Source organism: Bombus pyrosoma, linkage group LG6, assembly GCF_014825855.1.
Source record: "Bombus pyrosoma isolate SC7728 linkage group LG6, ASM1482585v1, whole genome shotgun sequence".
Taxonomy (NCBI): domain Eukaryota; kingdom Metazoa; phylum Arthropoda; class Insecta; order Hymenoptera; family Apidae; genus Bombus; species Bombus pyrosoma.
In genome coordinates, this window is record NC_057775.1 from 761,693 (window position 1) to 774,487 (window position 12,795).

The 12,795-nt window shown below is 38.3% G+C and overlaps 2 protein-coding genes across 6 annotated transcripts in view; one reads left to right on the forward strand and one right to left on the reverse strand.

The window, feature by feature from the left end:
* The window catches only part of LOC122568262, a 158,309-nt gene that overhangs the window by 101,535 nt on the left and 43,979 nt on the right, over positions 1–12,795 (reverse strand). The window lies entirely within an intron of this gene.
* Positions 1–12,795, forward strand: part of LOC122568269 — a 292,044-nt gene that overhangs the window by 95,522 nt on the left and 183,727 nt on the right. The window contains exon 4 of one of the 2 annotated variants that reach the window (XM_043727835.1): positions 2,178–4,430. The exons of the other annotated variant lie outside the window; for it this stretch is intronic. Within the exon in view, the coding sequence (XP_043583770.1) occupies positions 2,178–2,297 (120 nt within the window). The 3' untranslated portion in view covers positions 2,298–4,430. Of the gene's footprint in view, positions 1–2,177; positions 4,431–12,795 lie in introns of those variants that run through there. 2 annotated transcript variants of the gene reach the window in all.

Genomic DNA, 12,795 nt, shown 5'->3' on the forward strand with positions numbered 1-12,795 from the left:
CTTGAACGCGAAATTGAAAATTCATAATGCATTTTAATATTTTTTTACAGTGTGGTATCTTTCGATTATAACTTTATTTAGTTATAACTGATAGTGTAACTTTTAAATTAATTTTAACACCACTAAATTAGTGTATTTTATTATATACTGTACTTTATAAAAGCAGAAAAAGTGGCGCAATTATTTGGGAACAATTCCAGGTAAACAATAACTAATAATAATAACAACAAAAAAGAAAACGCGTTGCTAAAGTCAAAAAGGGAGATCTCTCTGTTCGATCACCCAGCGATGTTCTTCACAGAGGGAAGAAGATTTCGCCGTTCGGTTGGCTAAGTTGTAAGAATTATGGCGAGATAATATAAGAATATGTACCAATAGCTCGTGTTGCCACTGTATGAACAGGTTCTATGTGCTCAGTTATCACATGGTGTACATTCCGTACAAGAACTCAGGCGACTTTCTCGAACTTGGAGGCCGTCTTTTTGTCAATAGCCCGTATTCCAGAGCACCGAGGCGGTTTAAAATTCTCCGCTTTCATCCACGTAGGTTTTGGGAGTAGGTGTATTACGTAGGCGCGATCTGTTCATACGTGGAATCGTATCTCTGTGGTCATGTTACATCGTATATAGATGCGAGTTCGCGCGATCATTGTCGTGCTTTCCAATTTCTGTGACGTTCTCCGCCCTCTCACTCCGTTTTAAGCGGCCAGTTACCATCCTCGTGCGCACTATTTGCATATTCAACGCGTGTCCACTGTGTCTTTCCACGCCTTCGAACTGTGCGAACTGTTTTTACGCGGATGCCGCGCGTAAACTACCAGAACCTACCAATACGCGCCATGTTTACCGTTACGGGGCATAATGACGTGACAAACAGCGATCCGCCTTGCCAAATAAGATCGGAGCCGAGTCGAGCTGATTCAGAATGCTGTGAGCGGCGCGCGTGCAAGATTTTTACGATAGTATCGCGTATTGGATTCCACGATTTTATTTTTGCTTTATATATGGCGCGGTCTCATATCCGTGATACAGGTGAGGAACATTCTACAGTTCAAAATAAGATGAAAATCGAGAACGACAAAAGTGCGTTGGTGACCTTATTTTTGAGAAAATCAAGTGTGTGTCACGTATACGCTAATTCGCTTAATTTCTAGGAATCGGCAGGAGACATTTCTACGAGCGAAAATAAGTCAAGAATGTAGAACAAATATTTTATGTAGATAAATGTGAGGCCGTTATAACGTGTAGGCGTATTTAACAAAGTAACGAGTGGATGAATTTGTAATAGTCAGATGTATTAAAATAAGTACAAGTACAAGTACAGAGATAGTGTATGCCGGTTTCAATCGTCGCTCGCTCAATGCTACTATCACTTACAATCGAAGAAAGAATAATTATAATTTCATAGAGAGCACGTTCATATATTTATATCAACGGACCTTAGCACAAAAAGTTAACCTTCTTGTGTAACTCTAGCTGAATATCACAAGAAACAGCAATAACAACCTACTCAAAATTCTTTTGCTCCTAGACCTTGTAACCCAAAACACCGTTAGTGTTCCAAAGTACGATATTATGGATCTCTCAGTTTTGAGTTTTCTGTTTCAACTTGGAACTTTTTCTACGGCCATGAGCCACTTACAAATGTGTAAAAGGTGCTAGAATTTGATATACAGTTATTATACACCGTCGTTGATGTTTAGAATATTTAGATTTCTTTAAGTCTACGTGTGAAATCATCAATATAGCGTTGTGATCATTTGCAGAACTCTCACGCAGCGAGATATCTTCTATGAAGTCATTGATTGTATGAATCTTTTTTTAGACTTCATGATATTAAAAAGAACGTTTACATGTAATATATATTTTGGAATCTTCTCTTATATTATAAGCTCTTAAATTAAATTCTGTTCTTCAAAACGAACATACGAGTTGACTTTTTCTAAACGAAACGCGCTGAATCTGTCCTTTGTGCAAGCGACCGAACTTATTCCGCTCAAAGATCGTTCGATGAAAGCGTATTTCGAAAGTAAAAGAAGTTTATGGTTGACAGTATGCGCGATTAATGATACGTTTCTAATAACGAATTACGCGCGCAAGTTCGAGCCATTAAACTACATTTCTTGCAAAGCAGGCGAATATCTATCTATTTTATCACGATCTCATGTTTGCTTGTAGTTAATTACATCCCACGATTCTATAGTCAACGAGGAAGACATGCCATGTCGAGGAAGCATGCGAAGAAGCACGAGTGCCTTCGTAAACCACGTTTCACGTACAACGTGTAAATTCAGCTAATTTCTCGAGTTATTCGAGAACGCAGTAGATCTGTAATACATGAATTTTATTTGTACTTGTTTAAGTAACAAGGATCAAGTGGCTGGCGAAATTGACTCGATAAGATTGTAACTACTTGTGTGTTTATTAGGGAATGTCTCATTTGTATTTTCTCATTAATCCCTGCTATTCAATATCAGTGGTATCTAGCAATAAATATACGAAGTAACAAACGAGAGTTACAAATTATTTATTTATAAGTTTTTAAAAGTAACATACGAATGATACAAATTTCGATGAGTTTATACGACAATGATAATAATAACAGTGTATCACATTGATAATACTACTTGTAATTTAAGAGCATATTAATATAATCGTATAATATTTCACTGATCAATTGATAGAATCGAAAGTGAAATAATTTAAAGGAATTCTTGTTCTTACGAGTTATTTGCTGAAAAGGAAACTAAAATAAATTTAAGGAAACAGAAAATGCAATTTACAGCGAAGGGAGAAGGATAAGGTTTCCGAACGAAATTAATAATAAATTAAAAAGAAAAAGGGGAAGAAGGAAAGGGAAAACATAAAAGAAGGAGAAAAATATCGAAAAAAGAAAACGCAAAGATGGAAAAACCGATACAAGCCATGACAAGCGGAAAAGGAAAAGACCTACGAGCCATACCTAAATTGACACATACAAAAAAGGAGGAAAGTAACATACTTTGCCTTATGGTAAGCGTATCATTCACGCCTCCACTGACAGAGGTCAGTTGATTGTGACGCTTGGTTAAGGAAAAGGAGTCAGGAGTGCACGTAAGAATTGGATCGCGTTCCCCGTTTCACGAGGTATAAAACCGTTGAGATAATATTGCCAGATAGGTTATTTATTGATATCTGGAGAGCTAGCGCTGCATCTCAAGCCGCACGATACTGTGTTGTTGTTCTACGCCACGGTATGCCATCACGGAAACCTTCCGCAAGAGATCGCATAATGCTCGCTGCAGCTTTTGCATCTTTCTTCCTCCCTTTTGTGTTTCTGGACGAAACCAGCACTCGTGTAACATCCTGCTACGGTGTACCGTTGATAGCCCTAAGAGATGCGAGTAAGATTCGTCTCGCTCCGGCTTCGTCAGCCTTTTCTCGCCGCGGATTCGCGATCGAGCCTGGGAAACTCGCCTCTCTCATTTTCCCTAACACCGCGCGTTCTGTAGTCTTGGACATACATATTTGGATTATCTCATAATTAGACGAGGTACATTCGGTACAGCTTTGATATCAATCTTCCCATTGATCGTTAATTATAAAATTATTCTACATTGCGACAAGAGACGATTCAATTGTGCAACATACGTAGTTGTTAGACAGATCTGTAAATCTTTTTAATGTCGATGGGTTGTGTAAATACGAATTTTTATTTTTATAAGGCAAAAGCAGTACATATTGAAAAAACAATAAAACCGAATTTAAAGAAAGAAAAATAGAATATAGAAGACGTGGAAAACATTAACTTCAAACATTCTCTTTTTTTATCATAAATCTGCTACCCGGTTTTCTATCAATCCACTAAAATTGACACAAAAAGGATGAAAAATAATCGGTAGGTTTAAGACAACTACGATTGCAATTTCATTCACTGGGGATAACGAATCGCGTTCCCCGGAGCTCGATCGAATTCATTCACCGAAACCGAAATAATCCCTAATCGGATCGCAATACAGAACCGCGAACAGGGCAGTGATAGGTGAGCTAATAAATCGTAATAATCCCGACGTACGTCGGTACGGGCGTACAGCAAATGCCATTAGTGTGAACTTTCGATGGAAACGGGATACGAGAGCTCTCGTGGCTCGTGGTGCACAACACGCCTGGTTGCGCGTTCGCGTGTAGGTCAGCCTTGTGGGTGCAATGCTGAGGAGGTGTGGGCTCTGCATACCGGAGATTTCCCTCGAACAGACTAGACTGATCTTTTCAACGTTGCGGGCTAGCGTGCGGTTTTTAGCGTGCACGCTCACACGCGTCGCGCAGGGTGTGTCTAACGCGACGCACTTGCTCCACATGAGAATCGTTCTGTATCGAATCGTACTACGTACGATGATATAAGTGCCAAATCCTTGAAATTTGTTCGTTGATTTTTTGATATTCTGATACAAAGTTTTGTCAAATTTTGGTTACAAACTTCGTATGGCTTTTTATTGAATTTTTCAGGCTTGAAGATTTGATATTTAAGGTGTTGGGAGTTTGGAAGTTTAGAATCTTGATAAATAGAAAATTTGGAATTTTGGACCATTGGAATTCTGACATTTGTGAAATTTTCGATAAAATATCGAAGATTTGTAAAATTGTAAATACGAATATTGAGGAACGCGAGAATTGGAAAATTTAAAAATTTGATAAATTGAAAATATATAAATCGAGAGAATCAGCAGCATCTTATGCTTGTAAGTTCTTAACGTAAAAACTGCTGCAATTCCTCTTGGTAATGCATAAGTTGCTTTAATCGCTGCTAATATGAAATAGCTCATTTCAAGAATGAAGAAAAAAATATGGGTGATCAATCGACCGAAGTAGAAGTAATTAAGAAGCGTTACGCAAACGTTATCAAAGCAGCATGGACCACATGCTGAGCGTCTCTTGATGATGTTATGAAACAACCTACCGCAGTTCGTTTGAGCTATTGCAGCATATCATGGAAAGTTCTGTCAGTGACTGAACGTGATTGGGAAAATAACTCGTCTAAGACTTAATGACTAGCGCTATCGTCGGTCATCTTTATTTATAAAATGCGAAGTAATGCTGCAGAGCAGAGATTCTATCCGTTCTAACATCATATGAATTGTAATTTCTTTATTGAAAATCTTATCGATAATATATTAGAATTGTCGAAGTATTAACATGTTTTGAACCAAAATTATTTAGGATAGTTCTAGTAACAACCACCAAAACCTACTAGTTACCCAATTACTTGACACGTTGGATCAGATCCGCACACGATAAACATTTATCAAACACGACATAGTACAACGCCAGAAAAATTTACTGATAATTCTCAATGAGAATTGATTGTAAGATTCATCCAAATAAAAGAAAAATGCTAATTCTTTCGTCGTATATTGATTTCTGATAGTATATTTCCGGTGACTCTTTGCGTAGCCCGGAATTTATCCCTCGGTCGAGGCAGCCACTCGCTACGTCAACATAATTAATTGGACCGTAATAATCATAAGGAACGGTCGCAAAACTAAGCATTAGCGGTCGATTTGACCGTTAAGGCCGTTAAGTGGTATAAAACACCTTCGAGTCAAAATATTCCTTATGGTTATTGTCCCATCAGGTAAAAAGTGGGGAAACGTGGGTTTTTCCATGTCTCCTGGGATTTTTATCCGCAAGCGACCGGTGGTGGGGCGACCAACACCCAGCAAGAGTTTTCCTCTGCGACAGCATCGTCATCGAACAGTACTGGATCTACGACTACACATCAGTCAGCATCTCTGCACTGGGTTCATTACTTTAACTCAGTCAACATATATCTAATTGACATATATATATATACGCAACGAGCGTAATCATATTGTCTACAATTGTTGTTGGAATAAAAAGTACATCATGACCTGTTACCTCAGCGTTATAATTAATTCAATCACCTCTATTATCCTAAACGAAATAGAGGATTGATCAGTTTCGTGGCGCCGATTGTATATCGTAACGGGAATTTACGACTCCCGTTGACGCGCTCCTTGAGATCGCGTCTCTGCCCGAATGGTCGACGAAACAATATTTTATCGTGATACGATAATATATATTTTAGCATTAATAAGATATAAAATCGTCTTGAATCTTTCTATCTGTGATTTTTTAACTAAATTACATTGTGATGAAAGAAACGTCCATATACCGTGTACGTTTGAGCGATAGCGTACATTGAATCACGTTACACGAGCCGATCAGTGTCGCCTTCCGATTCAGCTGTTACGCGTCTTGCAAGGTTAATTCTCCCAAGTGTGCGCACACACACGTATCTGGACAATTGTTGCGATCGCTCGTTGGCGATAATTTTTCACCATGTATCTCGCTACGTGGAATAGTCGCGACGCGTTGGACACGCCCTGCATATGCATGCATGCGCGCGGATGCTGGCTGACTTTTCATGGAATCTGCTCGCCACGGAATGTTCGTGGCCGCAGGTCACCACCGTTCAGTGATTTTGCCTGCTGCACGCTCGGATTCCCGGTACCCTTCCCGCGCTCCTGCTCTTTTTCCGAGAACGAACAATTAACGCGTTCCGCCTCGTGCACGGAATTAACTTTATCTTTTAAAAAGGACTCGATGTTATATAACCGAATGAAGTCGAATTTTGTGCCACAGTCTTCAATATTTTGAGAATCGATAATAGTAATCGTTAGGTTGCGGATATTTATGCGCTTTTACATATTTCATTTTTTTTTTCATTGTTTTCCAACTATCAACGATCTGGATTAGCAACGTAGTTAAACCAACGAGTAATTTATTTTTATTGTACCATCTCATTATGCCATCTCAGCATTTCGTTCTTCCTTTGAAATTCGTACATCTATAAATGGAAGTGAAAAAACGAAATGTAAATAGAGATTTTGTCATTTATTAAAGATTACAACGAATGTTCTGTTTTAGATTCTTTATATATTTTCGCATGTTATATGAATTCTGCGTATTTTTGCACATTTATATTTTATGAAAATGCATAAAAATTGGCAATCTGCTCGTGAGTTTCTGTCGTCTAACGCATCGAATGTCAATGACTAGCCAGTTAACAGGCTATTGGCTACCGACACGCGCAGGTATCTCAGGTCTCTTTCGAGATTCATCGACACGGAGCAGCTAGCTCGCGCGCGGATGTATTTCCAGCTATCGAATGGAGGGATCTCCTTTCCTCGGTCGACTGTCCGCTCGAAAGGTTAATATGTATCGCGATACGGCGTGAGTTTTATTGGTTCGTCAAGGTGGACACGAAGCGAGATGAACTTTAAAAAATGCAAATGTCGCGTAAATGTCAGAACCTTTCTACATCTTCTGAGATATTTTCATAAACATATAGTAACATTTTACGTGGGTTTTATCAGATGCTTTGTATAGGTGAAATAATTGGATATTTAGCATAATGATCGTAATTTTGAACTGAACGAGAATGTGCTAACACGTGAGAAAATATCGATCTCAAGATCACTGATTTACATAAAAAGAAGAAAATAAGAGAAAGAATAAAAAGAGTAGATATAAAAGTGTTATAAACGCTTCTTTTTTCGTCGAAAATTTTGATAGCCCGAATTTTAATTGCTTTTGAAACATTACAAATGCTAAGCAGTTTCATCCAGGATTTCTGTGACCAGTACATACCGATTTTGACGCAACTTTGCGCTATTGTTTGAAAAATCACCACTTTAATAAATCACAAACGACAGAAAATACTAAGAGTAGTCGTTCGAATAAGTATGAAACAAAGTAAGTACCAAATAAAAGTTATATCATTTCTCAAAACCTATCGATGAATTATTTCGTTCAATCGTCAGAATCAGCTCAAATTTCATAATGATCTCTATATTCTGCATTATTGTACATTGTACGTAGGCTGTGCAGTTTTGCACCTTTGAATTTCCTACAGGTATATAAAAATTCGCACGAATAACTAACGATAAATGTCTTAATATATCCCTTTCAACAAGTTCATTTTTCCTCATTCTCTTCGTCTACTCGTTCGAATATTGCCAAAACAGGCTCGCGTCTGCTTCGCGACGAGCAGATAAACGTAACGCGAATGTTTTACACCTGGGCGTGGATTGGTCGAGATATTATTGGCTGGCACGCGTGTGCGTGCGTGGGTGTTCCACAGGAAAGCAATGCGCCATTCCACCGGTATTGCTCGCGGCTTACTGCCACAGACGGTCGCATTAAACTTAAGCTCTACTTGATCAATTCGTCGCGCGCGAGATACGCAGTCACCTGCTGGGGTGCGCGCCGTTGGGGCAGAAACCTTCCAAGCAGACCACCGGCTTGGTCGACTATTCCTTCTGATTATTGCCTACAGGATTTTCTAGATCGCAGGATTGTGATATGTCAATTTAGGGGCGTAGAATGTACAATAGAACGTTGAAGGCTAAAGAAATAAGAAATTGGAAAGTAAGAGATGAACAATTTCGATGTAGAAGGTTAAAATTGGGGAGAAATTCTTGGGTTTTAGAATCGTAATAATGTGGATTTTGAGGTTCGTGGATTTGGCAATTTTAAAAGCAACGGATTGGTATTGGGCTGGCAACTAAGTGATTGCGGAGTTTGTCAATACCACCAAATGACAACACCCGCAATCACCTAGTTGCCAACCCAATAGTTTCGGAATATTAAAAGTAAGAAAGTGTAAAGAAGTAGAGAATTAGGAATTTGAGAACGTTGAAAGTAAAGAACAGAGAATTCTTGAATGTTAAAGAAAACTACAACTTTACAAATTTAGTAAGTTTCGGATTCTTCGCATAATACTGTTTATCGGTTTAAAGTCATAAAAATTGGCAAATAAAAAAGCTTTGCATATTTAGAAAAAAGAGAAAGATAAGAAACTGGTGCAATTATGCCTTACCTAGCAAACAAGCCAACGCGACCGGATAAATGTTCCGTTTATCAATTTCAACTAATCTCACCACGCACGAAACATAGAAAGTGAAACAACAAGAATGGCATTCCTAATCGTAGACAACCAGTTTATGTTGTGGCTTACACACGACGGATAAAACAGACAAAACCAACTCTCTCGCACGATTAATAAGATTCCGTGGTTAATCGTGCAGCCGGGTCGTTAATTTCCCCGTAAAACCAAATTCAGTTTACGAGCGAGGATCGTAATATAAACTCGCTTTATCACGGTTTACAAACAGCTTGTAAGGTGTTATCGAAGTCCGCAGCGGGAGCCATTATCGGCCTGAGGAAACGGATTTTCCACGAACCATTTTCCATAAACGTTTCTAATAAAATCTCGCGGTATCTGCGCGTAATTAACCGTTACGCAATGCAATTACAACCACGAGCTCGATACAATGCCTAATAAAAGGTACGGTGAGAAGAGACCGGACTAAATTATACGACGTAACATGAAAAACGCATTACGAGGGTCGAACGAAAGACGATAAAAATCTCAAGGCTGGTCTGATCGGTCGACGGTGAAACAAGATCATTAATTGCCAGCTACGCGGACCATAGGAAATTTCGTTACGGCTCTGATTCGCCGCAGAACCACCTGTTCCGATCACGGAACCTTTTACGACAACAACCGTTTCGCAAGCGTTCCGTTTCCACCGTGGGACCATGCAAATGGATTTTACCGCACTCTTTCACTGCGTACACCATTGTTACCTTCTCACCTTTTTTTCCTCGACCTCGACTCCAGCATGGCCATATTACGTCCATTAATCTTTTTAACCGAGAACAAGTCGATAGAGTATCCTGGTTTGCGAAATACACTTAGGGCTCGATAGCGATTCGTCGAACAGGTCGAATATAACATTGGTCTGTTCGACGCGTGGAAATAATTATCCTAGCGAGGTGTACAGACACCTCTGATCGATCGGATAATTCGATCGACGGGTTTATGGACAAGCGATTGCACCAATGGTTCGTGGTTTTATAGAGGATGTTATTGGTGATTGTAATTGATGTATGATAGAATTAATCGAGGCCGGTCTGAAGTTCTTCGCGTTGTAAGAGAGGCTTGTGTAAAGGGAATGGATTTTATCCGTTAAGAGATAGTTGTATTATACCGTGTTGTAGGTCAGAGAATATTATACTAAAATATTCGTAATATATGAAATTATTTTCAAGTTTCGTCTTATAAAAATGGTAATGAGACTTGTTAATAAAATGAAACTCTGAGTAAAAGTAAAGTAAACAAATATTTGCAAGAATATTGGAAATATAGTATGTTCTAAAAATATTAGATTATAAATGTTCTAAACGGTAACGTAATAAATTATTCATGCAAAGGGGAAAGCAAGAATAGAAGAAGGATGACGGAAGATGACGATGTAACTATAATTTCCTTAATACGTGGTAATAAATACGAATAATTTCCCTTCGCGTGGAGATATGCCAGCTGTCAACTTGTGGCAACCCATCCCACCTGTATGTGTCAAGTTATACGACCTTGATGAACCTTCATCCTCGGCTAACGGGAGAGTACCGTGGTGCAACAAGAAGGACAAACTTCCATCTAGAAGACGAATGTTCCCGGCACGGTCATAAACGGAGAATTATTTATCATATGGGTTAAATGTTACGTCCGATAAATCTTCGGCGCGGCCACACTTTCCGAGAGAATGCAACCGGACTTTTATATCGATGATCGTTTCAACGCTATATCATTATTCTTCGTACAAGTGGTTGAACATTGAGAAAGCTCCGTTACGATCTAAACCCGTAACATGTTTGCTTAACTTTCGTTATACAACTTCATCGTGTATCATCTTACAAATAGTTCGCATTATACATTAATCAAATCGAATGTCTGCCAGTTATTGGCTAATTTGTAGATATTTTAATAATAATAAATTGATCGTGTACGCATCGTGTATAGCATATAGGAAATTTGACACGATTATGCGCGGATACTTACGCAAGTTCGTGTTCTTAAGCGTACAATTTGAAAAATGGAATTTAAGTGGACAATTGTTTTACCTATTAAATGTTATAACAGGCGCTACATCTCCGATATTTTATATATTTTTGTTTACATTATATGCATTCTATGCATTTCTGCACTTTGAAGTTTCGCGTGGATGCATAATAAGTTTCCCACGCAACACACGATACCCCAAGTAATCTTACATAGATATGTACACACACATATATACATATTGCAGGCTCATTATAAATATCAGAGTATAATAAATCAAATTCAGCTTCGGTTAAGCGCTCATCAGAATCTCATTCAGACTAAATATTCTAGAATTATATGCTTCTTCAGACCTTTCGGTATTAACTTATTCATTGGATATTAGAAATGTTAAGTGATACTATATCACGTACACACTTGGGGCAAGATTTCATAATGCTGCATCGTTATGCAAGAAACGATGTTGCAGGCGTCTAAGAGAATTAATCAATTTCGTTCGAATTAAATATCACAGTTACGAATATTTGCAGATCAATTTGCAATCAATTTGCTGATGGGGTAGCATAAATGTTACACGATACTAGGCCACGTATGCACCTGTAATAAGATTTCATCGGGTACTTCGTTGGAGGTCATAAATATCTTTATAGCATAGTAATTATACGCCGTAACGTTAGAAATATCATTCACGTGTTTCAGTATTACGGAATCGATCGAATAATGGTATAGCTTAGGCGCGATTTAAGCCGCGTATGTATTCACGTTTCCAACGTAGTCGCCTAAGCGATCTCGTGACGCAACGTTAGTCGAGAACAGGTTGGTAACAAGTAATTAGCCGCTTCTAGACAGCATACGTTCAGCCGCTTCGATATCGATAAAATGACTTAACATCACTTGCTTTCCATGTTCCATAACGATAGTTTCTTGAATACTATCCGATTTAACAAGACTCATTCAACAAATAGCAAAGATAAGAATAAGGTAGATGAATCATTGGATCGATTGAAATAAATCAGACGATTACTATTATTATCTAGACCGGAAGTTATAACTGAACAGAGGATTGGTGAACGTATATGTATTTCAAAGCACGAATTATTTGATTTGTATCGTTTGATTACTTCACATGTTTGAGAGACGAAGTCTGGCCATAATGCACGCATTCTACTTATTAATACGTTAAATCTGTACGGACGTATTTCTACTATCAATTTTAGAAATATCGATATAATATTTTTGGATAATATTCTGCAATCACTGTGTTAATGGAAGATGCAGAAAATAAGACAAAATACTCGTTGGTTATCTCGTAGGATGAAAGAAAGTGTTGCAAACGGAAACATTTACACTAATCAAATACAAATAATTACTTGTGCAATGCAATATACATTAAACCAATTTAAAAATGTGTTATAAATCGCAAGTAAGGGGAATTTTATTTCGATTATAACTAATTTACAATTAATGATCGCGTATCAACTACGACTTCTGTATATTTTAATTTTAAGAATTAAGCTTCACAGGTAGTACCACTAATTTGAAATGCTTGTCAACGACAGAAAGATACAACAGGTTCGACAATAATCTACAGAACGCAAGTTTAGTATGATACGCAGAAATCTTTTCCATTGCCATATAAAATTTATTTACTTTCATAAACTGTTTAATTTATGATGTTCAGCAAACCGTACGAGGAAGAGATGGGAACACGTGGAAGGTCGCAATAGTTTCTATATCGCAAACGTGGCGACGAATAACTCCGAAAAACGTTTCTATGGCGTAGGCGGGAACGTGAGCCTCTTGAATAGCATCCACCGGTGCGGATGGTCTCCACCGTATGGTGTACAGTTAGGCGTGACGCAAGCGTGCGCTCGAGAACGGTATGAGATT